Source organism: Oncorhynchus kisutch, linkage group LG6 (genome assembly GCF_002021735.2).
Source record: "Oncorhynchus kisutch isolate 150728-3 linkage group LG6, Okis_V2, whole genome shotgun sequence".
NCBI lineage: Eukaryota > Metazoa > Chordata > Actinopteri > Salmoniformes > Salmonidae > Oncorhynchus > Oncorhynchus kisutch.
The window spans coordinates 74,182,678-74,200,390 of NC_034179.2; the positions used below are offsets into that span (position 1 = coordinate 74,182,678).

Consider the following 17,713-nt stretch of genomic DNA (forward strand, 5'->3'; position numbering starts at 1 on the left):
TGTATGAGTGTGGAGAGCTGGTGTAGAGAGTGTATGAGTGTGGAGAGATGGTGTAGAGAGTGTATGAGTGTAGAGAGATGGTGTATGAGTGTATGAGTGTAGAGAGATGGTGTAGAGAGTGTATGAGTGTAGAGAGATGGTGTAGAGAGTGTATGAGTGTAGAGAGATGGTGTAGAGAGTGTATGAGTGTAGAGAGATGGTGTAGAGAGTGTATGAGTGTAGAGAGATGGTGTAGAGTGTGTATGAGTGTGGAGAGATGGTGTAGAGAGTGTATGAGTGTAGAGAGATGGTGTATGAGTGTATGAGTGTAGAGAGATGGTGTAGTGAGTGTATGAGTGTAGAGAGATGGTATAGTGAGTGTATGAGTGTAGAGAGATGGTGTAGTGAGTGTATGAGTGTGGAGAGATGGTGTAGTGAGTGTATGAGTGTAGAGAGATGGTATAGTGAGTGTATGAGTGTAGAGAGATGGTGTAGTGAGTGTATGAGTGTAGAGAGATGGTGTAGGGGCGGCAGGGTAGCCTAGTGGTTAGAGTGTTGGACTAGTAACCGGAAGGTTGCAAGTTCAAACCCCCGAGCTGACAAGGTACACAATCTGTTGTTCTGCCCCTGAACAGGCAGTTAACCCACTGTTCCTAGGCTGTCATTGAAGATAAGAATTTGTTCTTAACTGACTTGCCTAGTTAAATAAATGTAAAATAAATAAAGTAGTGAGTGCATGAGTGCTGGTGTGTTTGACTGTTTATTTAAACTGACATTGTGTGTGAACAGTTCGAGTGCAGCTGCAGCAGTCGGCTGGCTGCTCCATTTACTGATCTGGTTCTTTTTCCTCACTGCTTTTTCTTGACTTTGTTTTTCAGCCTAATGGATCCAATTGGAACAACACTACAAGGCGAAGGCCCAATGAATCCAATCTTCATGGGTACCTTTTTGTCTAAAGCTACTGCAATCGTTTTGACTAACAAACGGAGTATTCTGACACACAATGTTTGCATGCATGACTGATCAAATCTCAGTGGGATAGAGTGAGTGTGACTGTCAAAGTGTGACTGTCATAGTGGGACTGTCATAGTGACTGTCATAATGTGACTGTTCATCGCTAAGAGTCTAATTGGTTTACTACAGAAGGAGCCAGGGAGTGAATTCGTTTCTATGCCTGTGTTGCGTGTGTGTGTGTGATTGTACCAGACGTGGGTAACAAAATGTGTGAGTGTGTGTGTTGTTGACGGCTGTTACCTTCTCCATGAGCTGACGGAGCTGCCGACTGCGTGGGTCTCGGTTACACATGTTCTGGGCCGGGGCCACCACTGTACAGATACACTTCCCATCTGCATCCTGAGCTGAACTGTAGATCTGCCAGCCCTCCTCTGGGCTAGGATAGATAGCCTGCACAGAGACACAGAGAGAGGGGGGTGAGTTGGTGATAGAAAGAGAGAGGGGGAGAGCGAGAGGGGGAGAGAGGGAGAATGGAATAGAGAGAGATGCCGTAAAGAAAAGTAGGAAGGGGAAAGAAAGGCGAGGATATAGAGAGAACAAAATAAGGGGGGGAGAGAGCGGGGCTTACAAAGTAGAGAAAGGCAAGGATGGATCAAAGGACTGTGTGAGAGGAGAGCTTCTAATAAGTTTGGACACAGAGAGGAAATGGAGTTGTATTGGGATCGATAGCGCTGCTCTTTACCAGAGCACCATGGGAGGGGCTGAAAGGATGGATGTCTCTCTTAATAATCCAATCAGGAGAAGTAGTGTACACACACACACACTCAAGCATTGACATACTGTACAGAAACACACACTCAAGCATTGACATACTGTACAGAAACACACACACACACACGCCTGTAAGAGACACATACACACAAGCAAACATGGCTTTAGTACAACACACACGCATATGGACACAAACACCCACACAGAATACAAAGTCAATTGTAATGAGAGAGAGAAGAGCAATACAATTAAGGACACAAGCCAATCGAAAGTGGAGAGAAAGACGAATAGAATAGAATGGTTTGGGGGGACAGACAGGAGGACTGTGTTTGGAGTATAAAGTAGCAGCCACCCTGGGAGCCAATGTGTGTTTTTTTCTCAGAGGCAACAACCATCTCTCTCTCTCTCTCTCTCTCTCTCTCTCTCTCTCTCTCTCTCTCTCTCTCTCTCTCTCTCTCTCTCTCTCTCTCTCTCTCTCTCTCTCTCTCTCTCTCTCTCTCTCTCTCTCTCTCTCTCTCTCTCTCTCTCTCTCTCTCTCTGAATTTTAATGCATGCTGCCAAAGCTCACCACTAATGCGTGCGGTAAACATTAAACAAGATACATTAAGTACATTAACTCTAAATGATGACAGAAACATGATGGCAAACAGCATCAAGCAACATGACTTCTGATACGTTTTGTTACACATTCATTTGTCAAGGTGCTTTGGGTATCAATGTTATTCAAATAGGCAGTCGTATCTTTATGTCACAGTGGCCTGTCTAGCCAGTTATTGTGAGAAATATTCCTGTCTGTACTCTTTATTATTCCACCTTTACATCATCAAGTTGCACAGAGTTTCCTGCAGCTCAAACTCTCTATTCTCTAGTCTGAGGCTAATCTCTCTCTCTCTCCGTCTCTCTCCCCCTCTCTTTTCCCTTCCCTTCTCTCTGTCGGCGGCCTAAATGAGAATTAGGGTGGAGTATGTGTGTGTCTGATCAGTCTGAGACACAGAGAGGAGAACGGATGGGATGTTGGGATCGGGCACGGATGTTGGGCGATTAGGCCTGGCTCGCAGTCGCCGTTCCAATTCCTCCCAAAGGTGTTTGATGGGGTTGAGGTCAGGGCTCTGTGCAGGCAAGTCAAGTTTCTCCACACTGATCTCGACAAATCATTTCTGTATGGAGCTCGCTTTGAGCACAGCGGAAACAGGAAAGAGCCTTCCCAAACTGCTGCCACAAAGTTGGAAGCACAGAATTGTCTAGAATGTCATTGTATGTTGTAGCGTTAATATTTCCCTTCACTGGAACTGAGGGGCCTAGACCAAACCATGAAAAACAGTCCCAGACCAGTATTCCTCCTCCACCAAACTTTACAGTTGGCACTTGTGTATGTCTGCCAGATGGTGAAGCGTGATTCATCACTCCAGAGAACGCGTTTCCACTGCTCCAGAGTCCAGTGACGGCAAGTTTGGAACTCAGTAGTGAGTGTTGTAACTGAGGACAGACGATTTTTACCCGCTTCAGCACTTGGCGGCCCCTTTCTGTGAGCTTGTGTGGCCTACCACTTCGCAGCGAAGCCATTGTTGCTCCTAGATGTTTCAATTTCACAATAACAGCAGTTGACCGGGGCAGCTCTAGCAGGGTAGAAATTTGACGAGCTGACTTGTTGGAAAGGTGGAATCCTATGAAGGTGCCACGTTGAAAGTCACTGAGCTCTTCAGTAAGGCCATTCCACTGCCAATGTTTGAATATGGAGATTGCATGGCTCTGTGTTCGATGTCATACACCTGTCAGCAACGAGTGTGGCTGAAATAGCCCAATCCACTAATTTGAAGGGGTGTCCACATACTGACTACACCGGCCACTAGAGTGCATCCTACATCATGTGCATGTTGATTTTGTCCATCCACATCTTACCAAATCATGTTTCTTTACTCCGACTATTAACACTAGAAAAGCTGGGCATCTAGCAATCCCGTTCTGAGACAATACATTCTAACATATAATAAATACATTTAATTTATGCTATTGCAAAACATTATCACTTTTTTTGTTAGTTCTCTATGATTAATATCTCCTCATTCATCGTTCAAATACCCAGGTGGGGTTGGACGCTCCTGAACACCAATGAGTAGAATGGAGAGGCTGGACATTAAGTGTCTCAAATAGAGCCAAGATCTAGTTTAGCGCTTGGCTACACAGATAATACGCACGTTCACGGCCTGAGTGGTGTGGCTGAAATGACTGAATAACATGCAGGTGTATATTCATTTTGCACCACTTGCGCACACAACGTGGCCGGTGTGGTTTGCATGTTACTGATCCGTTCCTATTTTCAGTATTCCTCTGCCTAAATGTCAGATCAATTACAGGGCTGGGAATTTCCAGCGGAAATCACGAAACGATATTATCACGATACTTAGGTGCCGATATGATATATATTGTGATTCTCTCGATTCTGTATGAGTTGCAATTTGATACTGTGATTTTATTGTGTTTCGATGTTCCAAACATATTGCTCACCATATGTCTTCTGTAGAGGGACAAGAGAGAGCCAGGAGAAAACCAGTTTTGATCAGTCATGGAAATAAAAGTGCAATAAACAAATTGGCTCCCTATTTAAAAAGATGATGGAGAAATACTGGAGTTTGGTGCAGGTACAGCCAATTAGCGCAAAAAACTACTGCGATATTGTCAAAATAATATGTCTGAATAAATATCCCGATATGTAACTGTATCTATTTTCCCCCCATCACTAGCATTAACACTACAAAGCAAAGTTTCCCTCACTAAAAATGTATTTAAAGTAGGCCAATACTAACAAGCAAATATCTCGATATGAAACTGTATCCGTTTTTTCCCCCGTCACTAGTTATTAACACTACAAAGCAATATGCAAAACATTATGCGCAGTAATATTACACGCAGCACATGATGCAGCCTACCATACATGCTCCAGCTGTATATAATCAGCCTAATGATCATGAAACGAATATGCAAAACATCTGGGGCAGCAACACATGTACAACACATGCTCCACCATTGCCCTCATATCCTCTTATCGTCACATCTTCACACATACGGTGACTGTGTTCTCCAGCCAATTCACTGGTGCTGAGAAGGTTCGTGCAGAGTGAGACATCTCCTGTTCATTAATGTTTCATAACACTGACTTTTAAATGAAGAGCTTATTAAAATCAGACACAATTTCATTACTTCTGGAAGTAATTTCCCTCATCCCCCGTAATGGCAGAGGAGGGAGCAGAGGAGAGGAGGAGGAAACTTAGGGTAGAGGTGCAGCTGCACTAATTTGTCTGGCAGCTTCCGGAGCGCAGATACTGTCGATATACGTGTAGACACACACACACACACACACACACACACACACACACACACACACACACACACACACACACACACACACACACACACACACACACACACACACACACACACACACACACACACACACACACACACACACACACACACACACAGGAGCTGCAGATCTATATCCATGTAAACATCAGCCCCCATAAGCAGCAGTAGTGGTGTGTAGGAGTCTGATCTAAGTGAATTGACACTTTGTTACACAACACCCACTTATTTATGTAAATATGATTGTTATTAAATTCCCTCTCCCGGGACAAGAACAGGCAAATTTACAATGGTTCATCTAGCATCTGTACACATAGTACACGCTCGCACCATGCATGCTCCCAGCCTCTCATTAGCATTTTAACAGCAATCTCCTGAGCATCAAGGGAAAAGCTATAAGCTTCAAATGCCAAGCTTGAATAGTATCTGACTGACTGAGACAGACGGACAGACAGACAGGGAGTTGAATGGAGAACTGTGTATGTAGTACAACATGTATGTTAACATAGGCTTTATGATAAAAGAGCTCTGAATCTACTGAACGTTCAGCAAGGTTTAAAGAGGCAGCAAAGCAAGTCCTGACTATAATCCTATTCTGCCACAGTCGACACAGTCACAGACAGATCCAGAAGGGTGTTTGAGGAGAGGAGGGGGGTGCTGCTGGTGTCCCAGAAATGGCTCCATTAGGAACTGCAGATGACATAGAATATGTAAAGCGGCAGATTTGGGAATGTCACAGTCAATGCTGCCATGCGAAAGCCCATTAAGGAGATGACAGTGGTAATAAAAACAGCGGGGGATGGGGGATTACAAATCAAATGGGGCTTAGTCACTAAAATGTATATTACATTGCTCTTAAGACGTCTGACCTGCCCCCTCCACATGAATCATTTCTAGGATCTCTCCTCTCTCTCTGGGTGGCTCTATTAGACCTGGGTTCAAATAGTATTTGTTTTCTTTTGAATGCTTCAACTGTGCTTGATTAAGCTCGTCTGGCATAATGGAACCAATGGAGAATGCCCAAAAGTGCAAATCCCTCCCATCTGGAACTCCAGACAGGCTCAATTAAATACTCTAAGTATTTGAAAGGAAACCAATACAATTTTAACCCGGGTCTGCCACACCACCACAGCACACCATTCTCGCCCCACCAGCCATCCTGCCATGCTAGATTGACAGAGAGATACTTAGACAGACAGTGAAGGAGGTAGAGAGGGACATGCGGTTAAAAAAAGGCTGACAGAGAAAATAGGAAAAGGGTCTAATTTCAGTGAGAGGGAAGCAATTTCCTCTAGCTGCTGAGCCTGTGGCTTGACTCTATCTCTGTCTCTATCTCTGCACAGTCAGAAGAGTGAGTGACACATTCAGTACCATACCTGCTGGAGGTGGGGAAGAGGAGAGGTGAGATGAGGAGAGGAGAGAAGGCTGAATTCTTTGTGGCCATCACTGAGCTTATTCATCATTGAACTTTGGTGATTGTGCTGCTTTCTAACCTCTAAACATTGTCCTAAAGAGAAACAGTTAGCAGAGTTTAGATTGAGATTGAACACTAGGAGCTGAGTAGAAAACAGACAAGTGATCGATGGTCTGGTGAATGACCAATGAGGAGATTGGTTACTTATTTGGCATTGATTACCTATAATCAATCTTTGATCACAGACTGACCAATGACCATAAAGACTGATCAATTGAGAACTCAACAGACCTGTGGGTGATGTCACAGTGTCTCTATCAAGGTGATCCAATCTCCTGCAGTACCACCACCCTGCCACTGTCATCTCTACCTCCTCAAACCTCGACTAAATTCAGCAAAAAAAGAAACTTCCCTTTTTCAGGACCCTGTCTTTCAAAGATACTTCGTAAAAATCCAAATAACTTCACAGATCTTCATTGTAGAGGGTTTAAACACTGTTTCCCATGCTTGTTCAATGAACCATAAACAATTAACGAACATGCACCTGTGGAACGGTCATTAAGACACTAACAGCTTACAGACAGTAGGCAATTAAGGTTACAGTTATGAAAATGTAGGACACTAAAGAGGCCTTTCTACTGACTCTGAAAAACACCAAAAGAAAGATGCCCAGGGTCTCTGCTCATCTGTGTGAACGTGCATTAGGCATGCTGCAAGGAGTCATGAAGACTGCAGATGTTGCCAGGGCAATGAATTGCAATGTCCATACTGTGAGACGCCTAAGACAGCACTACAAGGAGAAAGGACGGACAGCTGATCGTCCTCGCAGTGGCAGACCACGTGTAACAACACCTGCACAGGATTGGTACATCCAAACATCACACCTGTGGGACAGGTACAGGATGGCAACAACAACTGCCCGAGTTACACCAGGAATGCACAATCCCTCCATCAGTGCTCAGACTGTCCGCAATAGGCTGAGAGAGGCCGGACAGACAGCTTGTAGGCCTGTTGTAAGGCAGGTCCTCACCAGACATTACCGGCAACAACGTCGCCTATGGGCACAAACCCATCGTCGCTGGACCAGACAGGACCGGCAAAAAGTGCTCTTTTCTGACGGTCGCAGTTTGGTCGGATTCATGTTTATCATCGAAGGAATGAGCGTTACACCGAGGCCTGTACTCTGGAGCGGGATCGATTTGGAGGTGGAGGGTCCGTCATGGTCTGGGGCGGTGTGTCACAGCATGATCGGACTGAGCTTGTTGTCATTGCAGGCAATCTCAACGCAGTGCATTACAGGGAAGACATCCTCCTCCCTCACGTGGTACCCTTCTTGCAGGCTCATCCTGACATGACCCTCCAGCATGACAATGCCACCAGCCATACTGCTCGTTCTGCGTGATTTCCTGCAAGACAGGAATGTCAGTGTTCTGCCATGGCCAGCGAAGAGCCCGGATCTCAATCCCTTTGAGCACGTCTGGGACCTGTTGGACCGGAGGGTGAGGGCTAGGGCCATTCCCACCTGAAATGTCCGGTAAATTGCAGGTGCCTTGGTGGGAGAGTAGGGTAACATCTCACAGCAAGAACTGGCACATCTGGTGCAGTCCATGAGGAGGAGATGCACTGCAGTACTTAATGCAGCTGGTGGCCACACCAGATACTGACTGTTACTTTTGATTTTCACCTCCCTTTGTTCAGGGACACATTATTCCAGTTCTGTTAGTCACATGTCTGTGAACTTGTTCAGTTTATGTCTCAGTTGTTGAATCTTGTTATGTTCATACAAATATTTACGTATGTTAAGTTTGCTGAAAATAAAAGCAGTTGACAATGAGATGTTTCTTTTTTTGCTAAGTTTATATCTCAACAGCTATCCACCGCCTCACCCATCAGCCCACAGTCAGCCTCATTACCAGTTGAGCCCCAATGAGCTAACGACAGTGGAGATTAACCAATTAGGTGTTAGCGGCTGGGCTACGCTGGGCTACGCTGCGGGCTCAAGCCTGCAGGATTGACTTCCTCCAGCGTTTCATTAGGCCGACCCTGGAGCGGAGCAGAGCTGAGCTGAGCAGAGCTGAGCACTGTATAGCCAGGATAAATGAGATTATAAATCAGCAGCTCCCCACTTTACGAGCGTGACGGGAAGTCTATTACAACTTTCATAAGAGGAAGAGAGAGATTGCGTCTGAGAGAAGGGCAAGAGGGGATAAAAAAAGGGGTCTGAGAGAGGAATTTGAAGAAGAGAGACAGCGAGTCAGAGAGGGAGATGAAGGACAGATAAAAGAAAGAATAGGGGTCTCCAAGCCTGGAGTACAGTAGTATTCTATTTGAGGGAAAGTGAGCGGTGAGTGTGTCTCTGCAACGTGATGTTGCCTGTTTGGTGTTTCCGTCTTTAGCCGCTGCCTGCCCAGCGATGCCCACAGCCAGGCAGGAAACATCTGTCTCTATCTGCTGGGTTACAAACACTCCAGCTCCACTCCACTCTGTTATGCATAATTATGTCACGGCCAAAAGATCACCTGAACCACTCAATCATTACTGGACTGCCATGATGAGCTGCTGCTACCACACACACACACACACACACACACACACACACACACACACACACACACACACACACACACACACACACACACACACACACACACACACACACACACACACACACACACACACACACACACACACACACACACACACACACACACACACACCACACACCTGAAATGACCAGTAGTCCCACAACCTCTGAATGCACACAGGCCAGCTGCTGGTCTTAAATATAACTCAATGAAGAATCACACAATCACAGCAACACAGCAGTAGCAGGGCCCCTGGTCTCCCCATGCAGTCCAGAGTAAAACTGATTACCACAATCAGCACAGCATGGCTACTGGTCAATAATATGACTCATAAACTCATCACTCTCTTCTCCTCCTCCCTCGGTCCCTCTTTAAAGGTCCCTATTGCTTCTACACTCTATCCTTATGTGCCTCTTGTGCCGATAGATCACCCTCCCTCTCTCTTTCACTTGCTCTTGCACATGCACTTGCTACCGTCACGTACTGCTCTTCTCAGTGGAAGGGCTTGAAGTGCTATTAAGGCAGGTGGCTTTGCACCTGTCTATAAAATGGTGTCGGAGTGTAACTTGTCCTGCCCTTTCTTACCCTGACCAGCCTGGCACCAGGCCCTGGCACAACCATACAGTCCTGGTGAGGAACATGGTCCAACTATACATCCTGTGTTAGTGAACTATCTCCTTCTGAAATGAACACCTGCAACCATTGGTAGAGTAAGGATAGGAAGGGAATACATGAATAAAAACAATACTCCCTTCACAGGGCAGCGCAAACTGGCTCTAACCCGAATAGAAAGAGAAGTGGGAGGCCCCGGTGCACAACTGAGCAAGAGGACAAGTACATTAGAGTGTCTAGTTTTTAGAAACAGACACTTCACAAGTCCTCAGCTGGCAGCTTCATTAAATAGTACCTGCAAAACACCAGTCTCAACATCAACAGTGAAGAGGCGACTCCGGGATGCTGGAGTCACTCTGTCCAGTGTCTGTGTTCTTTTGCCCATCTTAATCTTTTTTTTTTATTGTCCAGTCTGAGATATGGCTTTTTCTTTGCTACTCTGCCTAGAAGGCCAGCATCTCGGAGTCGCCTCTTCACTGTTGACATTGAGACTAGTGTTTTGCGGGTACTATTTAATGAAGCTGCCAGTTGAGGACTTGTAAGGCGTTTTTCGGCAAGACAGATCTTCTGAAGGTGGGGGAGTGGCAATCTTTACCTTCAGTGCTCGGTTGTCTCCAACAAGTCTGTCCCCAAACAATTTGATTTGCTGGTTTTAAGCATTACACTTTCAAATAGCTCTTTGTTGACTGTTGTTGGGTGTTATCATCCTCCATCAGCACTGGCCTGTACCCAACCTGCCCTAAGCTGCCCATGTCCCTTAATGTTGATGATGTGGTTGTTACTGACAAGAAGCAGGTGGTTGAGCTCTTTAATTACCACTTTATTAAGTCAGGATTCCTATTTGACTCAGTGATGCCTCCTTGCCTGTATAACATTTCCTCATCTCCCACCCCTTCTAATGCGACTATCCCCGATGCTTCTCCCTCTTTTTCCCCTGCCCAGCTACAAAGTTTCTCCCTGCAGGCAGTCACTGAGTCCGAGGTGCTAAAGGAGCTCCTTAAACTTGACCCAAAAAACCATCTGGGTCAGATGGTTTAGACCCTTTCTTCTTTAAGGCTGCTGCCCCTATCACCGCCAAGTCTATCTCTCCTTTCTGGGAAGGTTCCCATTGCTTGGATGGCAGCCACAGTTCATCCTTTATTGAAAGGGGGAGATCAAGCTGATCCTAACTCTTATAGGCCTATTTCTATTTTGCCCTGTTCATAAAAAGTGTTGGAAAAACTTGTCTATAATCAACTGACTGGCTTTCTTGATGTCTATAGTATTCTGTCGGGTATGCAATCTGGTTTCCTCTCAGGTTATGGATGTGTCACTGCAACCTTAAAGGTCCTAAATTATGTCACCATTACCCTTGATTCTAAGCAATATGGTGCTGCTATTTTATTGACTTGGCCAAAGCTTTTGATACGGTAGACCATTCCATTCTTGTTGGCCGGCTAAGGAGTATTGGTGTCTCTGAGGGGTCTTTGGCCTGGTTTGTTAACTACCTCTCTCAAAGAGTGCAGTGTATAAAGCCAGAAAATCTGCTGTCTCAGCCACTGCCTGTCACCAAGGGAGTGCCCCAAGGCTCGATCCTAGGCCCCACGCTCTTCTCAATTTACATCAACAACATAGCTCAGGCAGTAGAAAGCTCTCTCATCCATTTATATGCAGATGATACAGTCTTATACTCACCTGGCCCCTCCCCGGATTTTGTGTTAAATGCTCTACAACAAAGCTTTCTTAGTGTCCAACAAGCTTTCTCTACCCTTAACCTTGTTCTGAACACCACCAAAACAAAGGTAATGTGGTTTGGTAAGAAGAATGCCCCTCTCCCCACAGGTGTTATTACTACCTCTGAGGGATGAGGTAGTAGTAGTCACCTCATACAAGGTAGTCGGGGTAGTGACCAGTTGAGGTAGTCACCTCATACAACTACTTGGGAGTATGACTGGACGGTACACTGTCCTTCTCTCAGCACATATCAAAGCTGCAGGCTAAAGTTAAACCTAGACTTGGTTTCCTCTATCGTAATCGCTCCTTTTTCACCCAAGCTGCCAAAATAACCCTGATTCAGATGACCATCCTACTCATGCTAAATTCCGGAGACATCATTTATAGATCGGCAGGTAAGGGAACTCTCGAGAGGCTAGATGTTCTTTACCATTCGGCCATCAGATTTGCCACCAATGCTCCTTACAGGACACATCACTGTACTCTATACTCCCCTGTAAACTGGTCATCTCTTTATACCCGTCTCAAGACCGACTGGTTGATGCTTATTTATAAAACCCTCTTAGGTCTCACTCCCCCTATCTGAGATATCTACTGCAGCCCTCATCCTCCACATACAACACTCAGTCTGCCAGTCACATTCTGTTAAAGGTCCCTAAAGCACACATCCCTGGGTCGCTCGTCTTTTCAGTTCGCTATAGCTAGCGACTAGAACGAGCTGCAACAAACACTCAAACTGGACAGTTTTATCTCAATCTCTTCATTCAAAAACTCAATCATGGACATTCTTACTGACAGTTGTGGCTACTTTGTGTGATGTATTGTTGTCTCTACCTTCTTGCCCTTTGTGCTGTTGTCTGTGCCAAATAATGTTTGTACCATGTTTTGTGCTGCTACCATGTTGTGTTGCTACCATGTTGTTGTTATGTTGTGTTGCTACCATGCTAAGTTGTCATGTGTTGCTGCCTTGCTATGTTGTTGTCTTAGGTCTCTCTTTATGTAGTGCTGTGTTGTCTCTCTTGTCGTGATGTGTGTTTAAAAAAAAATTGTTATCCCAGCCCCCGTCTTCGCAGGAGGCCTTTTGGTAGGCCGTCATTGTAAATAAGAATTTGTTCTTTAAATAAAACAATTAAATAAATAAAAGTAATAATGGACTGTCATTTCTCTTTGCTTATTTGAACTGTTCTTGCCATAATATGGACTTGGTCTTTTACTAAATAGGGCTATCATATGTATAGCACCCATACCTTGTGACAACACAACTGATTGGCTCAAACGCATTAAGAGGAAAGAAATTCCACAATTTAACAATGCACACCTGTTATTTAAAATGCATTCCAGGTGACGACCTCATGAAGCTGGTTGAGAATATAAGGGAAGAATTTCCTCGACAAAGGAATGCCAAGAGTGTGCAAAGGTGTCATCAAAGCAAAGGTTGGCTACTTTGAAGAATCTCTTATTTGTTTAACACTTTTTTTGGTTACTACATGATTCCATATGTGTTATTTCATAGTTTTTATGTCTTCACTATTATTCTACAATGTAGAAAATAGTCTAAATAAAGAAAAACCCTGGAATGAGTAGGTGTGTCCAAACCTTTGACTGGTACTGTATATATATTTACACTGAGTGTACCAAACATTAGGATCAAGCTCTTTCCATGACATACTGTAGACTGACCAGATGCATCCAGGCAAAAGCTATCATCCTGAATTGATGTCACCTGTTAAATCCATTACAATCAGTATAGATGAATGGGAGGAGACAGGTTAAAGATTAAACAGGTTAAAGAAGGATTTTTAAAATCTTGAGACAATTGAGACATCGATTGTGTATGTGTGCCATACAGAGGGTGAATTGTGAAAAGTTTTAAGTCCCTTTGAACGTGGTATGGTAGTATCTGCCAGGCGCACTGGTTTGGCAAGAACTGCAACGCTGCTGGGTATTTCACGATCAACAGTTTCCCATGTGCATCAAGAATGGTCCATCACTCAAAAAACATCCAGTCAACTTGACACAATTGTGAGATGCATTGGAGTCAACAGGGGCCAGCATCCCTGTGGAACGCTTTCGACACCTTGTAGAGTCCATGCCCCGACGCATTGAGGCTGTTCTGAGAGCAAAAGGGTGTGCAACTCAATATTAGGAAGGTGTTCCTAATGTTGTGTACATTCAGTGTGTTTGCAATCAGGATGATTGGTGAATGTGTCCAGTATAGCATCTCCACAAGTGATCTATCTATCTGATGTATATCTATATCTTCTAACTCCATGCTATATCATACCTCATAAATATTCATCATAGAGATCTAAATATTCATTCATACAGAGGATCTAAGAGCTTCAAATAACAAGAGAAGAGGTTCTACCATCAAACATAAAATAACTATGTATGAATATGGATAAAAGACCACAGAGGGACTTTAATCTGAGTTGGTCCTTTCATCTGCCGTCATAAATCAATCATGGAGTCAGATTTATTAGATTGGCCTTGGGACGTGCTAAAGTTTACAGTCATGGACACCATGCAGCCAGACTAGCGTAGAGACCCCAATCTGAGTGGCAGACCTCTCTCTCTTTGTGTGGGACCATTGTTTGTTCCTCTGGCTCTTTTGAAATTTCCCTTCTTCAGGCTTCTGCCTGGCTGGGTTATTATTAATACAAGAGATCAAAGGGACAACAGCACTGTGTGGAGTGTGTGTCTGACAGACTGCCCCCCCCCCCACACACTTGTTTCTTGTTTGATAGTGTAATAGAGTCCTGCCATATCGTCTTGTGTCAAGGTTGTGTCTTGCTATATTGGATTATTCACTGTTTGGTTTTGCACTACCCAGGCTAGTCATACCCAGGCTAGTCATACCCAGGCTAGTCATACCCAGGCTAGTCATACCCAGGCTAGCCATACCCAGGCTAGCCATACCCAGGCTAGTCATACCCAGGCTAGCCATACCCAGACTAACCATACTAACCATACCCAGGCTAGCCATACTAACCATACCCAGGCTAGCCATACCCAGGCTAGTCATACCCAGGCTAACCATACCCAGGCTAGTCATACCCAGGCTAGTCATACCCAGGCTAGCCATACCCAGACTAACCATACACAGGCTAGCCATACTCAGGCTAGTCATATCCAGGCTAACCATACCCAGGCTAGCCATACCCAGGCTAACCATACCCGGGCTAGTCATACCCAGGCTAGTCATACCCAGACTAGTCATACCCAGGCTAGTCATACCCAGGCTAATCATACCCAGGCTAGTCATACCCAGGCTAGCCATACCCAGACTAACCATACTAACCATACCCAGGCTAGCCATACTAACCATACCCAGGCTAGCCATACCCAGGCTAGTCATATCCAGGCTAACCATACCCAGGCTAGTCATACCCAGGCTAGCCATACCCAGGCCAGTCATACCCAGGCTAGTCATACCCAGACTAGTCATACCCAGGCTAGTCATACCCAGGCTAAACATACCCAGGCTAGCCATACCCAGGCTAGCCATACCCAGGCTAGTCATACCCAGGCTAGTCATACCCAGACTAACCATACCCAGACTACCCATACTAACCATACCCAGGCTAGCCATACCCAGGCTAGTCATATCCAGGCTAACCATACCCAGGCTAGTCATACCCAGGCTAGTCCTACCCAGGCTAGCCATACCCAGGCTAGTCATACCCAGACTAACCATACCCAGACTAACCATACCCAGACTAACCATACTAACCATACCCAGGCTAGTCATATCCAGGCTAGTCACAACCAGGCTAGTCATACCCAGGCTAGTCATACCCAGGCTAGTCATACCCAGACTAACCATACCCAGACTAACCATACCCAGGCTAACCATACCCAGGCTAACCATACTAACCATACCCAGGCTAGCCATACCCAGGCTAGTCATACCCAGGCTAGTCATACCCAGACTAACCATACCCAGGCTAGTCATACCCAGGCTAGTCATACCCAGACTAACCATACCCAGACTACCCATACTAACCATACCCAGGCTAGCCATACCCAGGCTAGTCATACCCAGGCTAGTCATACCCAGACTAACCATACCCAGACTACCCATACTAACCATACCCAGGCTAGCCATACCCAGGCTAGTCATACCCAGGCTAGCCATACCCAGGCTAGTCATACCCAGGCTATCCATACCCAGGCTAGTCATACCCAGGCTAGCCATACCCAGGCTAGCCATACCCAGGCTAGTCATACCCAGGCTAGTCATACCCAGGCTAGCCATACCCAGGCTAGTCATACCCAGACTAACCATACCCAGACTACCCATACTAACCATACCCAGGCTAGCCATACCCAGGCTAGTCATACCCAGGCTAGCCATACCCAGACTAACCATACTAACCATACCCAGGCTAGCCATACTAACCATACCCAGGCTAGCCATACCCGGGCTAGTCATACCCAGGCTAGTCATACCCAGGCTAGTCATACCCAGGCTAACCATACACAGGCTAGCCATACTCAGGCTAGTCATATCCAGGCTAACCATACCCAGGCTAGCCATACCCAGGCTAACCATAGCCAGGCTAGTCATACCCAGGCTAGTCATACCCAGACTAGTCATACCCAGGCTAGTCATACCCAGGCTAACCATACCCAGGCTAGCCATACCCAGACTAACCATACCCAGGCTAGCCATACCCAGGCTAGTCATACCCAGGCTAGCCATACCCAGACTAACCATACTAACCATACCCAGGCTAGCCATACTAACCATACCCAGGCTAGCCATACCCAGGCTAGTCATACCCAGGCTAACCATACCCAGGCTAGTCATACCCAGGCTAGTCATACCCAGGCTAGCCATACCCAGACTAACCATACACAGGCTAGCCATACTCAGGCTAGTCATATCCAGGCTAACCATACCCAGGCTAGCCATACCCAGGCTAACCATACCCGGGCTAGTCATACCCAGGCTAGTCATACCCAGACTAGTCATACCCAGGCTAGTCATACCCAGGCTAATCATACCCAGGCTAGTCATACCCAGGCTAGCCATACCCAGACTAACCATACTAACCATACCCAGGCTAGCCATACTAACCATACCCAGGCTAGCCATACCCAGGCTAGTCATATCCAGGCTAACCATACCCAGGCTAGTCATACCCAGGCTAGCCATACCCAGGCTAGTCATACCCAGGCTAGTCATACCCAGGCTAGTCATACCCAGGCTAGCCATACCCAGGCTAGTCATACCCAGGCTAGCCATACCCAGGCTAGTCATACCCAGGCTAGCCATACCCAGGCTAGCCATACCCAGGCTAGTCATACCCAGGCTAGCCATACCCAGACTAACCATACACAGGCTAGCCATACTCAGGCTAGTCATATCCAGGCTAACCATACCCAGGCTAGCCATACCCAGGCTAACCATACCCAGGCCAGTCATACCCAGGCTAGTCATACCCAGACTAGTCATACCCAGGCTAGTCATACCCAGGCTAACCATACCCAGGCTAGCCATACCCAGGCTAGTCATACCCAGGCTAGCCATACCCAGACGAACCATACTAACCATACCCAGGCTAGCCATACTAACCATACCCAGGCTAGCCATACCCAGGCTAGTCATACCCAGGCTAACCATACCCAGGCTAGTCATACCCAGGCTAGTCATACCCAGGCTGGTCATACCCAGGCTAACCATACCCAGGCTAGCCATACCCAGGCTAACCATACACAGGCTAGCCATACTCAGTCTAGTCATATCCAGGCTAACCATACCCAGGCTAGCCATACCCAGGCTAACCATACCCAGGCTAGTCATACCCAGGCTAGTCATACCCAGACTAACCATACCCAGGCTAGTCATACCCAGGCTAGTCATACCCAGACTAACCATACCCAGACTACCCATACTAACCATACCCAGGCTAGCCATACCCAGGCTAGTCATACCCAGGCTAGTAATACCCAGGCTAGCCATACCCAGGCTAGTCATACCCAGGCTAGCCATACCCAGGCTAGCCATACCCAGGCTAGCCATACCCAGGCTAGTCATACCCAGAGTAGTCATACCCAGGCTAGCCATACCCAGGCTAGCCATACCCAGGCTAGTCATACCCAGGCTAGCCATACCCAGGCTAGTCATACCCAGGCTAACCATACCCATGCTAACCATACCCAGACTAACCATACCCAGGCTAGTCATACCCAGGCTAACCATACCCAGGCTAACCATACCCAGGCTAGTCATACCCAGGCTAACCATACCCAGGCTAACCATACCCAGGCTAGTCATGTTTGGGACTTTTTTTTTACCCCCTTTTTCTCCCCAATTTCA

General features: G+C 46.2%; 1 protein-coding gene across 2 annotated transcripts in view; it reads right to left on the reverse strand.

Annotated features, from left to right (window-relative positions):
- LOC109892268 (noelin-2) overlaps nucleotides 1-17,713 on the reverse strand; it is a 96,827-nt gene that overhangs the window by 28,049 nt on the left and 51,065 nt on the right. For both annotated transcript variants that reach the window (XM_031827505.1, XM_031827504.1), the window contains exon 2: nucleotides 1,234-1,383. In XM_031827505.1, the coding sequence (XP_031683365.1) occupies nucleotides 1,234-1,383 (150 nt within the window). The remainder of the gene's footprint in view (nucleotides 1-1,233; nucleotides 1,384-17,713) is intronic.